The sequence below is a fragment of the Trachemys scripta genome, chromosome 1 (assembly GCF_013100865.1).
Source record: "Trachemys scripta elegans isolate TJP31775 chromosome 1, CAS_Tse_1.0, whole genome shotgun sequence".
NCBI lineage: Eukaryota > Metazoa > Chordata > Testudines > Emydidae > Trachemys > Trachemys scripta.
Window position 1 is genome coordinate 335,895,918 of NC_048298.1, and position 19,463 is coordinate 335,915,380.

At 55.0% G+C, this 19,463-nt stretch overlaps 1 protein-coding gene across 2 annotated transcripts in view; it reads right to left on the reverse strand.

Annotated features, from left to right (window-relative positions):
- The window catches only part of P4HA3 (prolyl 4-hydroxylase subunit alpha 3), a 43,145-nt gene that overhangs the window by 18,554 nt on the left and 5,128 nt on the right, over window positions 1-19,463 (reverse strand). For both annotated transcript variants that reach the window (XM_034759202.1, XM_034759203.1), the window contains exons 2-8: window positions 13,150-13,292; window positions 12,258-12,481; window positions 7,517-7,666; window positions 5,670-5,721; window positions 3,505-3,668; window positions 2,638-2,814; window positions 944-1,008 (exon numbers count right to left, since the gene is read on the reverse strand). In XM_034759202.1, coding sequence (XP_034615093.1) covers window positions 944-1,008; window positions 2,638-2,814; window positions 3,505-3,668; window positions 5,670-5,721; window positions 7,517-7,666; window positions 12,258-12,481; window positions 13,150-13,292 — 975 coding nt within the window. The remainder of the gene's footprint in view (window positions 1-943; window positions 1,009-2,637; window positions 2,815-3,504; window positions 3,669-5,669; window positions 5,722-7,516; window positions 7,667-12,257; window positions 12,482-13,149; window positions 13,293-19,463) is intronic.

Consider the following 19,463-nt stretch of genomic DNA (forward strand, 5'->3'; position numbering starts at 1 on the left):
CTAGGTTGGATATCAGGAAACACTATTTCATTAGGAGGGTGGTGAAGCACTGGAATGCGTTACCTAGGGAGGTGGTGGAATCTCCTTCCTTGGAGGTTTTTAAGGTCAGGCTTGACAAAGCCCTGGCTGGGATGATTTAGTTGGGAATTGGTCCTGCTTTGAGCAGGGGGTTGGACTAGATGACCTCCTGAGGTCCCTTCCAACCCTGATATTCTATGATTCTATGATTCTACCCCAGCACATTTCCTGGCAGGGAGTCCTTGAACATCCAGAACTCTGCCCCAGACGGTCTAAGTCTGATTCCCCCCTTACACCCAGGTCAATCGGGCGGGACTCCTGGACTGAGTTACACCAGGCAAGCGAGGTATAAAGCGGGTGTCTTGTGTGCATTTGGGCATAAAAATTCCTCAGTCCCCCACCTGTCCAATGGGGGGTGGGGGATAATCTTTCCCCTGACTGCTGTGTCTATCTGTCAGCTCTTCAAGGCAGGGGTGCTGTCTCCCTGGGTGTGTCTACGCTGCAATCTGTGGCTGCAGCACGTGGAGCCGTAGCCTGGGTACCAATAGCAGTGAAGCCGCGGCAGCACGGACTAGCCACCCAAGTACAAGCTCACCAGGGAGCCTGGGTACGTAATCGGGCAGCTAGCTCGTGCTGCTGCAACTTCATTGCTATTGGTACGGGAGCTAGCTAGGCCAAAGCTAGCTCGGGTAGGTCCACACATGCTGCAATCCCCCCATTGCAGTTTGTACAGCACCTAGCACAATGGGACTCTGCTGTAGTTGGGGGCCTCTAGGTACTGCTGTAATATGATTAACAATAAGACGGGTCAGACGCCGTGGCAGTGAAACCATTTCCCTTAGGCAGCCCCGCAGGGTCGTTCGACCAGGCATGGAATTGCAGCTGTGAGAACCCTGGTGCCCGAACGTCCCGGGGGGTTAATTACCTCTTACTTATCCGGTACTCGGCTTTCTGCTGCTTCTCTTCCGAGGCAACCACTGATCTCTGCAGCTGAGCAACAGGGAGACGAGAGCACAAGAGATAGTCAGAGGACGTAACAAATATGGGAGCTGCAGCCACACACACTCCCGGGTGGATTAAGGCAGGAGCTATGGATCTGTGCATTCAGGCTTTGCGCCGGGATGGGGCCCACAAAGTTGGGATCTAAGCTGGGGTGCTATTACCCAGCTAGCAAGAGCAGGGCACTGAGCCACCCGCTGCTTCAGTGCTGTGCCGCTGGCTGGCGTTGCCGGCTCAGTAAGTTCCCTCCCCGCTGACGCTCAGGTGTAGCCGTGGGGAATATCAGGGTTGGAAGGGACCTCAGGAAGTCATCTAATCCAACCCCCTGCTCACAGCAGGATCAATCCCCAGACAGATTTTTGCCCCAAATCCCTAAGTGGCCCCCTCAAGGATTGAACTCACAACCCTGGGTTTAGCAGGCCAATGCTCAAACCACTGAGCTATCCCTCCCCCCAGAGCACACAGTGCTCCCTGTAATGGGGCAGGCCCCACGACCACCTCAATGAGACACTCAGCACAGGCCAGACAGCGTGAGGGAGAGGAGAGCTGGGCCCAGACGACTTGTCGGCCCTGGATTCAGTCACTAATCTCCATGGGGGCTGGTTTTACTACTCTCCATGGGGGCTGGTTTGCTCCACTACCAAGGCAGCAGGTCTTCCTCCGGGAGCTCAGCGAGGCAGCTAGAGGCATGCGGTTTACTTCAGAACAAAGCGTTTAAACTCAGGGCTGATGAGCGGACAGTTCCGTCCCTCTCTTTTTGTTATCCCTAGCTAGCAGCTTCTCGCTCGCATTCCTCTGGCTGGGAGACCATCCGCCACTAGCCCCCTGCCCTCCTAAAGAACCAGCCGCCCGACAATCTCACGCCACCACTGTATGATCGCTAGCGATTTTCATCCCTGTTCCAAGGGGTGAGCCGGCAACCGGCGCAGGCAGCCAGGCCGTGAACGTGCCACCAGCGTGTTAGGCCAGACAGTCGTTCGTGTTTCTAAGACGGCTTCTGTGTTGAGGAACTTAGCTGGATTCGTAGATTTTAAGGCCACACTGAACTCTGGGTAGCTCAAAAGCTTGTCTCTTCCACCCACAGAACTCGAGCCAATAAAAGATCTGACCCGAGCCCCAGTGTACCTCTCATATCCTGGGGACAACATGGCTACAACTCTTGCACAGCACAGGCCGGAGAACGTCCCTGCCACAATACCTGGCTAAACTAAAGCAGATCTTCTAGAAATCACCCAGTCCTGAAAAACACTTCACCCCGTTCTCGGCTGCAGTGCGGCTCGGACCCACGTCCTTCGGCACGGAAGGAACAAGCCCCTACCACTTAAGGCTAAAATCCCATCACAGGGTGCAGGTGTAGGTGGAGCTGGAGTCATGAAGGCCTGACCAAGTGCCGAACTATCTCGTGGGTTTCTTTGGATGTGTGGATGGGGTTCAGACCCACCTCTAGCTGTCCAGACGCTCGCATTTGTCTGCATTCAGATCACATCCCCTCCCCCCTTGCCCTGGAAAGACAGCTCTTGCGGCTGCTAGGTGATTGACTGGTGGTTCTCTGCCCCATAGAGCTGTATGAGGACAGGTGTGTGCATTAGGTCTGCAAGGAGCCTTGTCTGATGAACTCACCCAGGGAGCTGCAAGCCCCTTGATCTTCTCCGCCTCCAGGTCGCTGATGAAGTCGTGGTACAGGGCTACGTACGGCTGCAGCCGGATCAGCTCTCTTTTCACCGGCTGGAGGATCAGGTAGGGGCTGTCGTTCGTCTCGTACGAGCAATGGAGGGCTGGGATCTGATACTGGGTTGGCTGAAAGGAAACCAGTCCAAGGAATGTGTGAGGAGGCGGCTGGAGACTCCAGTTTACAGGGGACTGAACCTCATCTAGTGCTGGGGAAAGGGGCAGGATCAGGTGCCCTGAGCCGCATGCTTCCTCTTTCCCAGTGGGATCGTGCTTAGAATTTACACAGGGCTGCAAAGGCTTCGCCTGCAGCGCTGACGACTCGAGGCAGGAGCTGGGATCCCGGGGGCTGGCAATGGGTCACAGAGCCAGTCAGCTCAGGGCTATCGGCTCAAACCGGGCCTAGGCTGACAGTGACCCAAAGCTGCTATTATGTGATGGCTACAGGGGGCCTGCTGGGCCTCCCTCCAGTTCTCGCCGGACAACCACCAGCCGCAGCAGGGCTAACTACAGAGACGGAGCAGGGGACCTGCAGCACTCAAAGGCCTGAGTCTAGAGCCAGGCTCCAGCGCTGGGGGCTGGACCAGCCCCAAACCCTCCGGAGAGGGGGCACAGAGGCGGGCACACAACAAACACCGACCAGCGGGTTACACTAGCAGATGTGCGTCTGTGTCACAACAGGACTGTCCGGGCAGTGGGAGCTACCTCACCCGGGGGTGGAGCTGAGGCACATACCGGGGCTGTCCTGGGCAAGAGGACGTGAGTGGGTCTCGTTCACCGTCACCCCCTAGCCCTGCATGAAGGCTCAAGGCTCCATACCTGTGACCCCAGAGTCTGGCACAGCTCTTCATAGAGGTCCCTAGTCTGCAGGTGAGTCACATTCGGCCTCTGCAGGCCCACCTCAGCCTTGGCGCGCTCTGGACTTTCCACCAAGAGCCTTTCATACTTCAGGACGTTCCTAGCGATTCTCTTGTTGCTGGGATCTGTTGGGAACAACACAGTCACGTTACCCCAGCCCTTGGCAGGTGGCTTTGGCCGTGCTTCGATACTCCCCGGACACAGGCACCACTGACTGAGTTCATCTGTCAGCTTTCATAGCGTTTTAACAGCCATTTCTTCGTCAGCTCTGGCCTTCTTTGCTGATTACAAGTAAAATCAGCAGCAGGCAGCATTGTTGTAGCTGTGTCAGTCCCAGGATATTAGAGAGAAAAGGCGGGTGAGGTCGTATCTTTTAATGGGCCGGCTTCTATTGATGAGAGAGACAAGCTCGAAAGTTTGTCTCTCTCACCAAATAACATCAGAGGAGATAAGAACATAAGAACGGCCGTACTGGGTCAAACCAAAGGTCCATCCAGCCCAGTATCCTGTCAACCGACAGTGGCCAATGCCAGGTGCCCCAGAGGGAGTGAACCTAACAGGCAATGATCAAGCGATCTCTCTCCTGCCATCCATCTCCACCCTCTGACAAACAGAGGCTAGGGACACCATTGCTTACCCATCCTGGCTATTAGCCATTAATGGACTTAACCTCCATGAATTTATCCAGTTCTCTTTTAAAAGCTGTTATAGTCCTAGCCTTCACAATCTCCTCAGGCAAGGAGTTCCACAAGTTGTAACTCATTCCACTGGAACAATTTACCAAGGACCGTGATGGATTCTCCATCACTTGCGGCCTTCAAGTCATGACTGGCTGTCTTTCTTAAAGGCACATGCTAGCTCAGACATAAGTTATGGGCTTGATCCAGGAATGACTGGGCGATGTCCTCTGGCCTGTGCTCTGCAGGAGATCAGATTAGATAAGCGTTCTCAAACGTTTTGTGTTGGTGACCCTTTCACACAGCAAGCCTCCGAGTGCGATTTTACTTATCCATTAAAAACACATTTTTTGATATTGAACACTATTTTCAATGCTGGAGGTGGAGCGGGGCTGGAGGTGGAGCTGGGTGGGAGGAGCTCAGGCTCTCCGCCATGAACGGGGCTGACAGCCGGATCCCCACCATGTGTGGGGCTGACAGCTCACGACCCCCCACATAATAACCTTGCGACCCGCAGTTTGAGACCCCCTGGATTCGATGATCACAACAGTCCCTTCTGTCCTTAATTAAAATCTATAATCCACAGTCACTAAGGGATTTCCCGGTTGTCACCAATCCCATGCTATGTCCCATGGCCAAACTGAATTTCATGGGGAGCGTGAGGACAGAACTCAGATCCTTCTGCTCTCAAAGCCCTACCCTGGGCCACTTGAGCTAAAGTGGGGTCTCTATCACCTGACTCTATATGATACCATGGAGCAGTGCTAATTCTAGCCAGTAGAGGTCAGTGGTGCACATACACACTGGCCGGTTAGTTATGACGTTTACCAACTCAGGTAACAATTTTCAGGCACTTAGAAAAGCGTGTAACAACTAGATACGCATGAGAGTCAGAGCAATAAAAGCTTGGGCTTGATCTGCAGCCGGAGTTAAAGTCCCTTTGTGCCACTCCAGTGGTGGAAAGAGAATGAATGGATGCTGCCTTCATCAGGCAGCGGAGGATTGCCTGGGGACTGGGCCAGAACCTGGACCATACACTGCAGCCAGGCTGGTGTGACAGAACGGTGCAGCCAGCCTATGTTAAAGCAACCCTGGGGCTGCTCTAACTTGCACCTGGAGCCAGTTTGGCCCTGGCTACCCCAGAATTGGGGGAGGGGTGAATTGCCTCCCCCCCACCTTAGCTGTGGTGAGCATGAGCTCAGCACAGCTGGTCTATAAACCTGGCGCTCATTTAGGTCAGCAATTTAGGAGTTTTACAGCCTGCCTTGTAGGAAAGACCCGCCCTTTCCAGCCCTCCCCCCCATGCTTCCTTGCCAGCCCATTATATCCTGCACAGCATGGGTAGGGGCTCCATGGGCCACCGCTGGAGAACCCCTGGTTTCAATGAAAAGCAGCTTTTCACCCAGAGCGGAGGGAAAAGTCACTGATTTCCCACTGACAATCACATACCGTAGTGAAGAAACTCTCTGGAGAGGCTTAAGGCATGAGACACATTTCCTGCCTAGGAGAGAGAGAGAGGAAACATGGGTGTCCCTGGTACGATGGGTGGCCGGTATGCATTTGCTCAAGCCAGGACCCCCTGCCCCCTGCTCCCCCATGCACCAGAGAAATGGGCCCAAACAAAGCCAGATCAGCTGCAGGAATCACTGGCGTCGTCAGTCCCTGACCCACACACACCAGGGGCTGCGAACAAGCGCGCTCCGAGTTCGGATTCCGAGCCGAGCATCACGGCTCAGGCTGATTCAGAGTCTTAACGGCGACGAGTCTGAACCAAAGCACCACTGAAATCAATGGGGGCCTGGTGGCTTCATCGAGCTTTGAATCGGGTCCCGGTGCCCTGGGCAGAGTGGGGAAGACACTTCCCCTACGGATCCCACTAGCGATTGGGCACCATTAGAAGCTGCCCAGTGGAGACTGGCACAGGGGTATTCTGGCCACACCCCCTCTCCAGCCAGCACCACCCACTTCTGGAGCAGTGCGGCTTGGCTGTAGGTCCATCCAGAGAGCAGGTCATGCTGGCACCTTGCATCATCATCACAGTGTGCCATCACTGGGGGCCGAAGCCCTGCATCACACCAGCTTATCCGGGCCTTAGACAGCCCAGTGGCTGCTAGCGGTACCTGGAGGTGGGGTGAGGGAAGGAGGCTGCCCCTGGACAGAGGATTTGAGGCTGAGTCATTCTGGCCGGCCAGGATGAGATTCCCCCAGTGCCAGCACCTTGCCGCTGGACATTCAGTCAATTGCAGTCACTGGAGCAGGGCCGGGGAGGGATCTGGGGAGTTGGTGGCTTAGAGGCTCAAAGACAGCATCCAGGCTGGCTGCAGGGGCAGGCAGACGCCAGCAGAAGGGGCTTCCTTCCACGCACGGTAACGTGCCGCTCAGTCAGCAGGAGGCGCCTGAGCAAAACAACCGCAGGCCCGGAGCAGGCAGGGAAATGGATGAGATGAAACAAGAGTTTTGTTATTTGAGGAAATGAAGGGAGGGGAGTTGGCCGGCAGACAAAGGGCACAAGCTCTGGCTGGCTGGAGGGTAGCTTGTCACTGAGTGGGATGAGAGGCTCCTGGCCCGGGGGCCAGTGCGGGTGGTGAGATGAACTTGTGACTGATGCACAAATAAGCAAAGCCACCGGAGATGGGCCTGCGCTGCAGCGTCCAGCTCTGCTGTGGCCCACAAACCCCAGGCAGTCTGGGGAGAGCAGATCCGGCTTTCATGTCACCTCGCTACAAAGATAGGAGCCAGCTGCAATCTGGGTTTGGAAACCCACCCAAATCCCCAAGGGCTGGGCTGCGGCTGCTGTATGCCGGGCTGCTGGTGCAAAATGGCCTGATACTGGGGTAGGCAGCCCTAGGGGGTAGGGTGGGGTCAGCCCAGCATAGGGGGATCTCCTGGGCATACAGCCAGTGTAGTGGTTCCTACAGGACCTCCTCCCATGTGCTGGAATAGAGGGTGTGGCCAGGAAAAAGGAAGCATGGCCAGCATGTCCTGGTGATCACTGACTTGTGCCCAGGTGGCCCGGGATTAGGAGACTACAGAGATGGTTTAAAGACATGACTGACACCTCACCTCCCTCCCCAGTCTGTGCGCTCCCTAGTCACAGCCCAGGAGCTGGGCCCAGGTGTTTGCATCTGGGGTGTTGGTTCAGGTCTCGTTTCCATACGCACCCAATGGAGAGCCCCTCACGTTACCCAACAGAAAGAGCACGACCGGCTTTTGCTGCCAACGGCCCGTGTTCCTAGCTCCGTGCGATCTGGAACGCAGCCCAGCCGGGCAGGTGAAGGTTGGCCCCATGGACTCACCTTGAAATAGGAAAAAGCCAGATGGTCCAGAGCGTCCTCTAGGCTGCCCTCGTCCTCCGTGTTCCACTCCCCATAGGAGACGCGGAAGAGGCCGACGGCTTCCTCCAGCCAGGCAATGGAGTGGTAGTAATCTGCCATGTCGTACGCCACCTGCAGGATATCAGACGAGATGCCACATCCACCCGGAGGGCTGGAGCGGGGCATGGAGGGTGGTGCGGGCAGGAGGGGAAGGAAACGCGTCCATGGGCCGTATTATAACACAGCTTGGCCTCAGTGCTGCAGCTCAGCAAAGCTCAAACAGAAATCAGTGGCCAAATGCGTCCCTGGTCTGACTCCCTGCTAGCTATCTTATTGTTATTTGTTCTCCCTTTGCGATCTGGGCCCCATTATGCAAGGTGCTGTACAGACCCAGAGTAAGAGGCAGCCTGTGCCCTGTAGAGTTTGCAATCGACATAGACAAGACAGACAAAGGACGTATTGTTACTTCCCGAGAGGCAGCGTGGCCTAGTGAATAGACCACTGGGCTGGGACTCAGGAGAGCTGACTTTTCTTTGGTGCTCTGCCACTGGCCTGTTGTGCAAGTCACTTCAGTGCTCTGTGCCTCAGTTTCTCCAGGTATAAAATGGGGTTGATGCTGCTGCTCTCCTTTGCAAAGCACTTTGAGATCTACTGAGGAAGAGTGCGGGATAAGAATTAGGATTTTTCCATAATTTTACATTTCTTTTATACATAGGGGAACCGGGAGGTTAAGTTGACTTGTTCAGTATCACACAGGAAACCTGTAGCCCAGGTGAGACCTGAACCCACATATCCTGAGTGCCTGTTTAGTGCCTTAGCCACATGACCAGCCTTCTCTCCCTGGTGATGGTTTTGCCTGTCCCTAAGTATCTTAGCACCGCTGCTTGCAAGGGGGCTAGTGGCTGAGTCAGACATGCTGGGTGGGACCCCAAGTAATGTCCTTGCCTGTGAGTGTGGGCGCCCCTTTCCCATTAGGGCATAGCTCATGTTCCATTGCTGCTGCGGCTAATCCAGTCAGCGATAATTGCATGCAGTGACCTTTCCATCCAGGTTAAGGACTAGCAGAGGCTAAGCATGGATTGCTGTAAATTCAGCTACTTAAAACGCTACAGTGGAACAGCTGTAGTGCTTCAGAGTAGACACTACCTATGCCAACAGGAGGGGTTCTCTGGCTGGCGTAGGTAATCCACCTCCCTGGGAGGCAGAAGCCGGGCTGACGGAAGAATGTCTGTCTACACTGGGGATTAGGTGGCATTGCTTCATCTCCCGGGGTGTGGATTTTTCACACCCTTGAGGGGAGGTAGCTATGCTGACGTAAGTTACCAGTGTAGACCAGCCCTTAGTTTTCCTCCTGTTATTTCCCCCCTGCTCCTTTGCTGTCTCGCTGACTGCATTTTTAAAAGTATTTGGGGGGGCAGGAGTTGAGATTTGAACTATTTGCCAAAACAACACGGAACATTTTAAAAAGTGGTGGTCGGGGGATTTACACAGTATCTGGTCTGGCCAGCCCCCCCCCCAGAATCATGAGTCTGGCTGCAAAAAATCATGAGATAATCTTCAAAGTAATGAGATTTGAACCGTAATACATTTGGGATCCTTTTTTATTGGCCTTCTGGGTTTTGACCTATTAGGGGGTCTCGTTTCCAACCTCTCCTTGGCAAACATGAGGGCTAGAAACTTGCTTTGTTAAATGAAAGCTGAGATTTTTCACTTGACACGACACGACTGCTGGAGCCGGGGCTGATAAATATGCAAGAATTGGCAACAGGGTTTGAGGTTTTTTATCCAAACAAGTGACGGTTTTGCAGTGACATTCCAATGATTGTTATTCACCAGCGTAAATGTATTGGTCCTGTATTTTATTTGTGTTTTCTATGCTGATAGTTCAGGTCTAGTCTAGTGGTTAGAGCAGGGGACTGGGCTCAGGTCCTCAAGGTTCTATTAGCTCTGCCAATGACTTGCTATGTGTCCTTGGGCTGGTCGCTTAATTTCTCTATGATTCAGTTGCATCCTTTGTAAATGGGGACCAGTGATACTTAACCTAATTCCCAAGGGTGTTATTATTATGTTGTATTTTCATAGCGTGTAGGAGCCCCAGTCATGGCCCAAGACCCCATTGTTCCAGATACTGTACAAACAGAGGCCAAAAAGTCAATCACTGCTCCAAAGAGCTCACAACCTAAGTATAAGTCAAGAAGAGACAACAGGTAAATACAGACAGCCTGGGGAATACACAGAAACAATGAGACAGGCAGTGGTCTCAGCACATCCACAGTCTATCTGTTTTCAGGTTGTGGGGCTTAATTAATTGATCATAAAGCACTTTGTAATAGCTGAACGATCGCCTGTGTGCCCTAGATCTACTGAAGGAAATGTGGAGTTATCCTAAATGATGAGGGAAAAAGAAATCAGGAAATCTGAGTTATGTCTCTGCTGCCCCAGCCCTTCCCTTCCTATAGCCACAGGCAGTGAGAAAACCTGTTCTCCGGGCTATAACTGAACTCCCAGACTGTTGTAATTAATCACAGTCAGAGATTGGGACCAGACGTCTCCTTGCCTGGTGTGATTGCATGAAACAGGATCGCAGCACTTGCTGTCACTGGCTGCCAGGAATGTCTAAGAGGTGAGTCAGAAAGGGTCTCGCAATATTTGAGGAAAGAAATATCCAGTGTAATTTCTTATCACTGTAACTTCATAATTTCCCCCAAATGATCAAGGTCACGTGCATCTGAAGAAGTGGGTTTTTTACCCATGAAAGCTTATGCCCAAATAAATCCGTTAGTCTTTAAAGTGCCACCGGACTCCTCGTTGTTTTTGTGGATACAGACTAACACGGCTACCCCTCTGATACTTGTGCACTTTACAACATCCAGGAACTGTCACCCTTGCAAGGCAAGTCTGATTGTCCCCATTTCACAGCTGGACAGATGGAGGCACAGTGGGGCGAAGTGCCTCACCCAAGTTCACATGGCAGGGCTGGGAATAGAACCCAGATCTCCTGATGCTGCGGCTGGTGCTTCCTCGGGATAAAGAAATTCTGGGCTAGAATGGAGAGAGTCCCAGCTGTTTCTGTCAGAGGCATTCCGAACTCGCTTCCCGCTTGTGCGCCTGAGTTCAGGGCCCCCAGCTCCATCTGGGGGAGCTCAGATGGGAACCTAGCTTAGCCATCACAGCTGGGACTGGGGCTCCCTGGGATGCCTGTGCTGCTCTATTTGGTTCAAAGGGTGATACTTGCTCCGGGTGAACGGGCCCCATGAAGGCGGCGTGCGCTGGGTACGGCAGGCCCTTTATTTAAATCACATGTGGAGCCTTTCGTAGCAAAGTGAGCTTTGAATTTGTGACAGCGTGACATGAACACAGTGGCGGCAGAGCATCGTATCCGGCCTGGCACACTGATGAGGGACGTAGCCCCCTTATATATCTGCTAATGCTGCATCTCCTGGTAGCAGCCCCTGCTCCTCGGTGGGGCGTGCTCCAGGGGGACTTCCGCCATTTGTCCTGGATTCCCTACCGGGTTGCTGTGTGCCTGCCAGAGGCTCAGGGGCGGCGTCAGGCTTTTCCCAGTGTGTGTGAGGGGGGGGCTGAGGTGGGCCTTAGGCCCCCTCACCACGAGGCCCCATCCCCTGCTGCTCCTCTTCCCCTTGAGGTCCCTCCCCTGGCCAGGCCAAAAGCCAGAGCCAGACAGTAGCAAGAACCACCCAGGGAGCCTGGGCTCCTATGGGGAGCCCCGGACTCTCCACCTGCTCTGGGTGACTTGCCCCAGAGGGTGGGGACATGGGCCAGGGGCTGCTCTTGGGCACCCCAGCTCCCAGCCCAGGGCAGGTGGAGGGTCTGGGGCTCCCCACAATGGCCCAGGCTCCCTGGGCAGCTCTTACCAGTGCCCGGCTCCAGCTTCCGGCCTAGCCAAGGGCCGGAGCCCCTGCACATGACCCATTTTCGCACCCTAACTGCCCACCACGCAGTCCAGTCCCTGCGGAGTGAGCTGGGAAGACAACTGTGCGGGGAGATGGGTTTAGCACAGACTGGATTAGAACTAGTCGATCAAGGGGCACTGAGTGGATGCTGTGGACTTGCTACCAGTCATTTCACTGGTGTCTTCTGTGCCTGAAAAGACTAGGGGCCTACACATAACACGTACTCATGGTATCCTAGGCTGGCTTCGTGCATGTGACCATGTCTCCCCCTAGTGGCTGGCCCCAGTGGTGACAAACCCTGCTACTTACAGTGGAAGGGAGCTCTTTAGGGCTTGTGCTGATGGTCCTGAGTTCAATCCCCCCAGTTGCCAGCAGAGCTAATGCTCCAGTTTCTTACACACACACAATTAAACTGACCACTGAATTTGTGGCCAGGAAGCAAATTTCCTCCAGGGCCTATTGGCAATGAGCCTGATGGGAGGGAATTTCATCCCACATTGGCTGCCCTGAGTAGAGATCAGGTGGGCAGATCCTGTCCCATCAGCTAAGGAGGGGCAGGGCATTGATGGACCTGGGTCCTCTTACTAACCCACAGGGACTTCAAGCCACTGCAGTCAGCAGCCCCACCAGCCTTCATGAGATACGTGCAACCCACGTTAACGCAGCCTGGCTCTTTGTCCCCGTCTAGTGGCTGGAGTTCGTCCCCGCAGACGGCTCCATAGGAGATGCTTTTACGTACAGGTCGAGGGACCGCCTGGTAACCCCCTTGCCCGTGCCCCTGCAGTGCTGACCCTATGGCTCCCCCTCACCTTGCCGACGAGGAAGCAGTCATCAGCAGAGAGTGGGAAGAGCTGCCCGGGGCTGTAGAGGTCGGGGAGGTGAGTGCCACTGGCTCTCTGGAACACGCCTTTCGCCAGCCCCTTCACGCTCAGAGCGTAGACGTCCTGCAGCCTCATCAGCGCCCGTGCTGCTCCCTCCAAGTCCTCGAAGTCAGGCAGATCCTTCTCCACCTGCGTGTAGCCGTACTTGAGCGCTGTAATGTCAGTGATTGGGGGGAGAGGGGAGGTGTCAGCTGGGCTGCGGAGAATGGAACACCAGTGCCCAACTAAGCGCTTACATGGGCTGGAGCTAAGGAGGGATTCATGAAGAAGGGGCTTCCCCTGAAAAGTCATCCGAAAGCCTTTCAGTGCCGAACAAATGGGACCTTCCCCTTGTTTGCCCATCCATGGGTACCCAGCCTGCCTGGACTTGTGCCCCTTGCTCTCACTCCTCTCCATCCCCCATACCTGACTCTCCCCTATTGTCTCCTGTTATTCCCTTCCCATTTCCTCTCCTCACCTTCCTGGCCATCACCTTCCTCCCCCTCCATTCTCCACCACCCCCTCTTCTACTTCTTTCCCCTCCCACTTTCAATCCCTCCCTTGAGCATCCCCCTCATTATCTCTACATGGAGGTGATGGATCCAGGCCAGGTGACACCAGCTGAGCCTCTAGCCCCAACCCCAACCCCCAGCTCCTCTAGACACACGGTGGGAGATTCACAAAGGCATGGAGGTGCCTAACTCCCATGGGGATCAATGGGAATTAGGCGCTTGAATACCTCTGTGAATCCCACCCACTGCGCTCATCTGCTGACTCAAAACAGGTCAAGCGCTGTGGGTACGCGGCAGCTGTGGGTTCGTGACTGCCCCCTCTCCGGTACCTTGGGTGTTCTCACTGGCCTCCAGGCTGTGCACCACATTCAGCCAATCGGACTGCAGCCTCTTGATCAGCGTGTAAGCGAGTAACGGGTTCGCCGCAGAGCCCCCGGTTCCTTGGTGCAAATCCTGCACCTTGTTGTAAAACCTGGAAGGCATGAGCAGGGCAATCCCTCACAGACACTGGAACCAGCCAGCGCGGCCCATTGCAGCAGGTTGGGCGGCAGGTGGGGAAGCACGGAGCTGGGGAAACTCCTCGGCAGTGAGATCTGGAAAGACTGGGGGATGGTGGCTCGGGGGAAGCGTCATCACTTGAAACTGGACAGGACAAAGCAGGGGTCAGGTGAGCAGCTCCTGCCCCCTCAGCTGCAGGAAGGACGGGGCTCTGATGGATCTGGGTATCTCTCCTATGCTAACAAGACCAGGGCTGTTCTCTTACTAAAGCCCTGGAGAACATGCGTGTAGCGGGAATGAGCAGGACGGGGCTAAGCTAACATCTCTAATGACTTTCATTCCCCCGGGTCCCCTCCGCTTGAGTTCAGATCAAACCTACTCAGAAATGCAAGGGGTAGAAGGGGTCACTTTCTGCTGCTCACATGAGCTTGTGGTGCCTGGTACTTTGGCTTTTCCATGGGCATATCAGCAGTTGCAATGGCCAACTCCATTGTCTGGCTCACAGATACCCAAGCCCCAGATCCCTGCTTCGACTTCAGCTTGGATCTAACTTTAGATTTTCTGTTGTGCTCAGCTGAGCAGGGGGGAAAGCCATAATATGGTGCCTAGAGCTTGACTCATTCCAGATGTTAGTCATGTGACCAGTCCTCATAAAAAGTTATTTTCCACTGACCTCATTATTAGACTCCTGAGCTCAAATCCAGACCCTGAGATTGTCTCCCTGCAGTAAATGCCTCTGTGTCAGGAGTCACATGTTGAACCTGCAGCCTGACTGCTCCATAAACAATGATGACTGGAGAGTGTCACCTGGCCAGTCAGAGGGGCCAGAAGGAACCCCCCAGGTCTGCACACCATTCAGCATTGGGCTGGTACAAAATCTGAACCTGGAACTAGGTATATTACAAATGCCCCCTGTCATTATAATGGGATTAACCAAAACCCCAGAGCCAAACTCCCTTTGTGGTTGAAATTTAGATCCATAGCTTGCACCCATCTCCAGTCAAATGCGAAGGATACTCCTGAGGGAATTCTGCGCCAAAAAATTAAAAATCCTGTGCACAATATTTTAAAATTCTGCGAAGTTCTGCAAATTGTATTTGTCAGACAAATGTGGAGGCTCCAGCATGGCATTGGGTAGCACAGGCCACTGGCTGCACAGAGGTGGGACATCACTGTGCAGCTCCCCACCCCGGAACACGGACTCAGTGGTGAGGCTGCACCCAACTCTGACACAGCACAAGGACCAGGTGCGCCAGGTGTGGGCAGGCAGGCTCAGCAAGGCAGGATCCAGGTGTGGAGGGGCTTAGTGTGGGGACATCCAGGTGTGAGTTGAGAGGGTTCTGTGTGGGTCAATCTGGGATCTGGGTGTGGGGGGAATCTGGATGCACAGCGGCTTGTTGGAGGGTTCTGGTGCAACAGTAGGGGAGGTCCAGGTGAAGGTGGTTGGGGCTCAGCGAGGGGAGTCTGGGTATGGGGGGGATAGAGCTCAGAAGGGGAGTCTGGGTGTGGGGGGGCTCAATGAGGGAGTCCAGATGCTGGGGGGAGTGGAGCTCAGTGGGGTGGGGATCCAGGTTCAGCTGGTTGGGGCTTGGTAGAGTGGGGATCCGGGTGCAGGTGGCTCATTGGGGTGGTCCAGGTGCAGGAGGAGGGGGGTCATCAGATTCATAGATTCTAGGACTGGAAGGGACCTCGAGAGGTCATCGAGTCCAGTCCCCTGCCCTCATGGCAGGACCAAATACTGTCTAGACCATTCCTGACAGACATTTATCTAACCTACTCTTAAATATCTCCAGATAGGGGGAGTTCTGGGTGTGGGGGCAGTGAGGCTTGGTGGGAGGGTCTGGGTATGAGGGCAGCTGGATGCATGGGGGTTGGGCAGATGGGGGAGCAGCTCCCTGTACAGGGATCCTTCCCCCTGCAGCTGAGGAGCGATGGGTGCAGGAAGCACGGGCAGGGAAGGGGAAGTTTGCAGAGCTTCCTACAGATGGGGGAGAAATCTGAGGGTGGGTCTGGCATGGCCCCAGATGCCATGCAGGGGAAGAGGAAGTCCCATCCTCCCCAACCCAGCTGGTACTAGCAGCTGAGCCTGGCGCAGGGAGGAGCCATGAGCCAGGTCTTCCCCAGTCCCGCCCCCTGCCCCACAGTGATTTACCTCTCTGCTGGCTGATCTAGGCACCTGAAACATACTGCTGGGGAGGGTGACATAACCGCTCTTGTGGCTTCCCTTTGCTTCCCCATCAGAAAGTCATTTTTCTGCAGGGAAGCAAAGAAATCTGCAGGGGACATACATTCTGCATGTGCGCAGTGGTGTAGAATTCACCCAGGAGTAAAATGAGCAACACATATTTCACCTACCCAGATCTCTCTCTTATTGTCGTAGTTCCTTGCAGCTCCAGTGAAGATCAGCACTTCATTAGCTTGGCCAGTGGTTCCCAAACTTTTTACATTGCACCCTCTTACCTCAGTCCATGCCCTGCCTCCACGAGTCGCCGTCAGGAGCCAAGGCTGGGAGTGGACCCGTGGCCAGAGGCCAAGGCTGGGGGCAGGGCTGGGGCCGGAGTGTTGGGCCACAGTCAGGGCTGGCAGCCAGAGCTGGGGCCGGGAGTGGAACCTCAGCTGGGCTGTGGTTGTGGCTGGCAGCTGGGGCCGCAGCTGGGAATCAGGGGCCGAGACTGGGGCTGCAGATGGGGACAAGGCCAAGGCTGGGAGCAGAGCTGTGGCTGGGAGCCGGGGTGGAGCAGAGCTAGGGGCAGAGCGGGGCTGGATGGCGCTTCCTCCCCACTCTCTTTGGGGGCTGGCCCATGCCCCACCGTGCCCCACACTTTAGGGACCACTGAGCTATACATTATACATACACAAAGTAAGACAGTCCACAGAATGAGCCGGGTTTTTGTGACCGAAGAATAAATGCGAAACTTTCAAGATCTATTCATGGACAATTTACAATGAGAAGAAAAACTTGTAGAAACATATTCATTATACATGGATATAAACTGGCAGTGGGGAAGTTTAGGCTTGAAATTAGACAAAGGTTTCTGACCGTCAGAGGGGTGAAATATTGGAACGGCCTTCCGAGGGAAATGGTGGGGGCGAGGGACCTGTCTGGTTTTAAGATTAAATTAGATAAGTTTATGGAGGGAATGGTTTAATGGTAAAACATATTAGCTGAGGAATACCAAGCAATAGCAGGTAAATAGTATAATGGCTAACAAGGGTCAGGCTGGAGACTCTTGCCTACATGCTCGGGGTCTTACTGATCCCATATTTGGGGTCGGGAAGGAATTTTCCTCCAGGGTAGATTGGCTGAGGCCCTGGAGGTTTTTCGCCTTCCTCCGCAGCATGGGGCAGGGATCGCTAGCAGGAGGGTTCTCTGCCAATTGAAGTCAACAAGACACAGGATTTGGGGACTTCATCAGCAGAGTCAAGGAAAGGGTAGGGACGGTTTTGTGGCCTGCAGCATGCAGGGGGTCAGACCAGATAATCATAATGGTCCCTTCTGACCTTAAAGTCTATGAGTGACCAGCTGATCTAATCGCTACACTACACTGCTTACACACTGCAGTGGTAGGTGCTTTAGAAGTCAGACAGGGAAGATCCATGAAAGACCTGGGTTCTAAAGACAACAGGAATGTATTTAAAATGACGCAAGCACGTGGCTGATCAAACACTTCCTAGGCAGATACCTCTGGCAATGTCTAGAAGACTCATCTTGTATGGAAGCCAACTGGTTAGAGTATCTTTTATTGCATCTATGTTTTCCCTGTGTGGAAGGTAGCCACAGATGTAACACAAGGAAGCAACAGTCCAAAGAAATAACAGAGGAAGGGCATATTATCTGGTCCTTCATTGAGCAAACCTAACACTGATGTCCATGTAAGTTTAGCCTTGTAGAGGGTCCAGACTCACCCCTGCAGCGCCTCCTGCTGGTCATCCAGGGAATTAGCTCACCAGCCTCTGGAGCGCCCTCTGCAGGCCAGTGATCCGCCTTGTCCTCTGCACTGGCCCCAGTGTCCCTCCCAGGACCCCAGTGCCCCTTTGCTCTGGGTGCTGCCCCCTGGCAGTACCCACACACTAGGTCTCCCCTCCCAGGGGAACCCCCACCCACTAACCCCACCTCACCTCAGGATAAGGCCACTGCCAGTCACCAACTAGCCCCCACTCCCTGGGGCAGACTGCAGCATAGGCCACTCATCATCAGCAAGGTTGGGTTTGGACCTGCTGCCTTGGCCTAGCCCTGGGCTGCCCTCTGCAACCCAGTACCCCTTGGCCTATCACCAGGCCGCAGCCTGGGGCTATCCAGGCTGGAGCTCCCCAGCCCTGCTCCACCACAGGTACCCTGTCTAGCTCCCTGCAGCCAGGCCCTTCTCTCTCTGAAGGCAGAGAGAGACTCTACTGAGCTCCTGGCTCCCAGCCTCTTATATAGGCCTGCTGAGTCTAGCTGGGCCATGGCCCCAGTTGCAGCCACTTCCCCCAATCAGCTCAGCCTTCACACTACCTGCTCCCTGGGCTCTCTCAGGCCCTTCCTTGCTACAAGCCCCAATAAGGACTGTGTTGAAATTAAGTACAGACCACAAGATCTGGCCCATATTCCTAACTTATGTTCCAGAGCCTGGCTCTCCTCTCACACTAATTCGGTGCAACTCCACTGATGTCCATGGAGTCGCTCCTGATTTCGGCCAATGCAATTCAGCAAGGTACCTACACACACGCCCAACTTAAGCCAGTGAGTAGTTAGTGCCCTTGGAGTCGGTGGGAATGTTCTTGTGGTTAAAGGTACCTTGCTGAATCAGGCTCTGAGGGCTTGTCTACACGGAGCAGCAATGCGGACTGTGGGGGTCTGAGTTCTAAAGCACATTCACACCCCTGTAGCTCACACTGCTGCTCTGTGTACACTGGCCTTAGTGTTTTTCAATCCAATGAGAATTATAACCCATCAGACGGTAATAATTACCCTCGATACCAATGAGCCAGATTTTGACTCCCTAACTCCCGCTGGTGGGAAGTTACTTGGCTGAAGTCAATGGGAGTTTGTAGTCTCCACTCTGGTCCAAGGAGAGTAGCGTCTAGGGCTGAGGCTACCACCCTCACCCATGCCGAGAAGCACTGGCAGCTCCCAGGAGTAAGTGCTACTCAGTGTGAGCGAGTGCTGCAGGATCGGGCCCCGAGGACGGCCTGGGGGAGGACCTCAGACAGCAGCCCTTCAATGGCAACTCCGCCCGAGGAAGGGCTGAGTTAAGACCTTGGGATTTGGCCCAATAGTTGGATCTAGTCTGCTTACGGGCGTACCTAGATCCGAGGTGGAAAGGACAGCCTGGGTCGTCAGCTTCATCCCACTGGAGCAGAGGTGGGCAAAGTATGGCCACATCCGTCCCGCGGGACCATCCTGCCCAGCCCCCGAGCTCCCGGCCAGGGAGGTTCATCCCCGGCCCCTCCCCTGCTGTTCCCCCTCCCCCGCAGCCTCAGCTCACTGGGCCGCTCAGCACCAGCGCACCCCCCGTGGGGAGGTGGGGGGGCAGGGGAGAGCAGGGAGGGAGGCTCACCCGCAGCCTCAGGGGAGCAGGTGGGCGGTGCGGGTGGCGGGAGCGCGGGGAATGCAGGCGGAGGACTCAGGAGGACACCGGGCGGCCACGCAGCCGGCTGGACAGAAGCAGAGCTTTGAAGGAGAAACGGCTTCTCTCCGGCTGTGCGGCTGCCCCTTCTCCTCCTGAGTCCTCCGCCCATGTTCGCAGGGCCGCATTCCGAAAGGGGCTGGGGGCGGTTGGATAGGGGTTGGGGTCCCAGGGGGAGGTTAGGGGCAGGGGGTCCTGGGAGGGGGCAGTCAGGGGACAGGGAGGGGGGGGTTGGTAGGGGGGGGGGAGCCCCGGGGGACTTGGCAGGGGGCGGGGGTGTGTTCCGCAAAGGTATTTCGATGGCAGTTCACATCTGTCACCTGGCTCCAGTGCCGGGGTGGGCAAACTTTTTGGCCCGAGGGCCACATCAGGGTTACGAAATGGGTATGGAGGGCCGGGTAGGGAAGGCTGTGCCACCCCAAACAGCATGGCCCCCGCCCCCATCCGCCCCCTCCCACTTCCTGCCCCCTGACTGTCCCCCTCAGAGCCCCCCACCCATCCAACACCCCCTTCTCCTTCTCCTCTAACCACCCCCT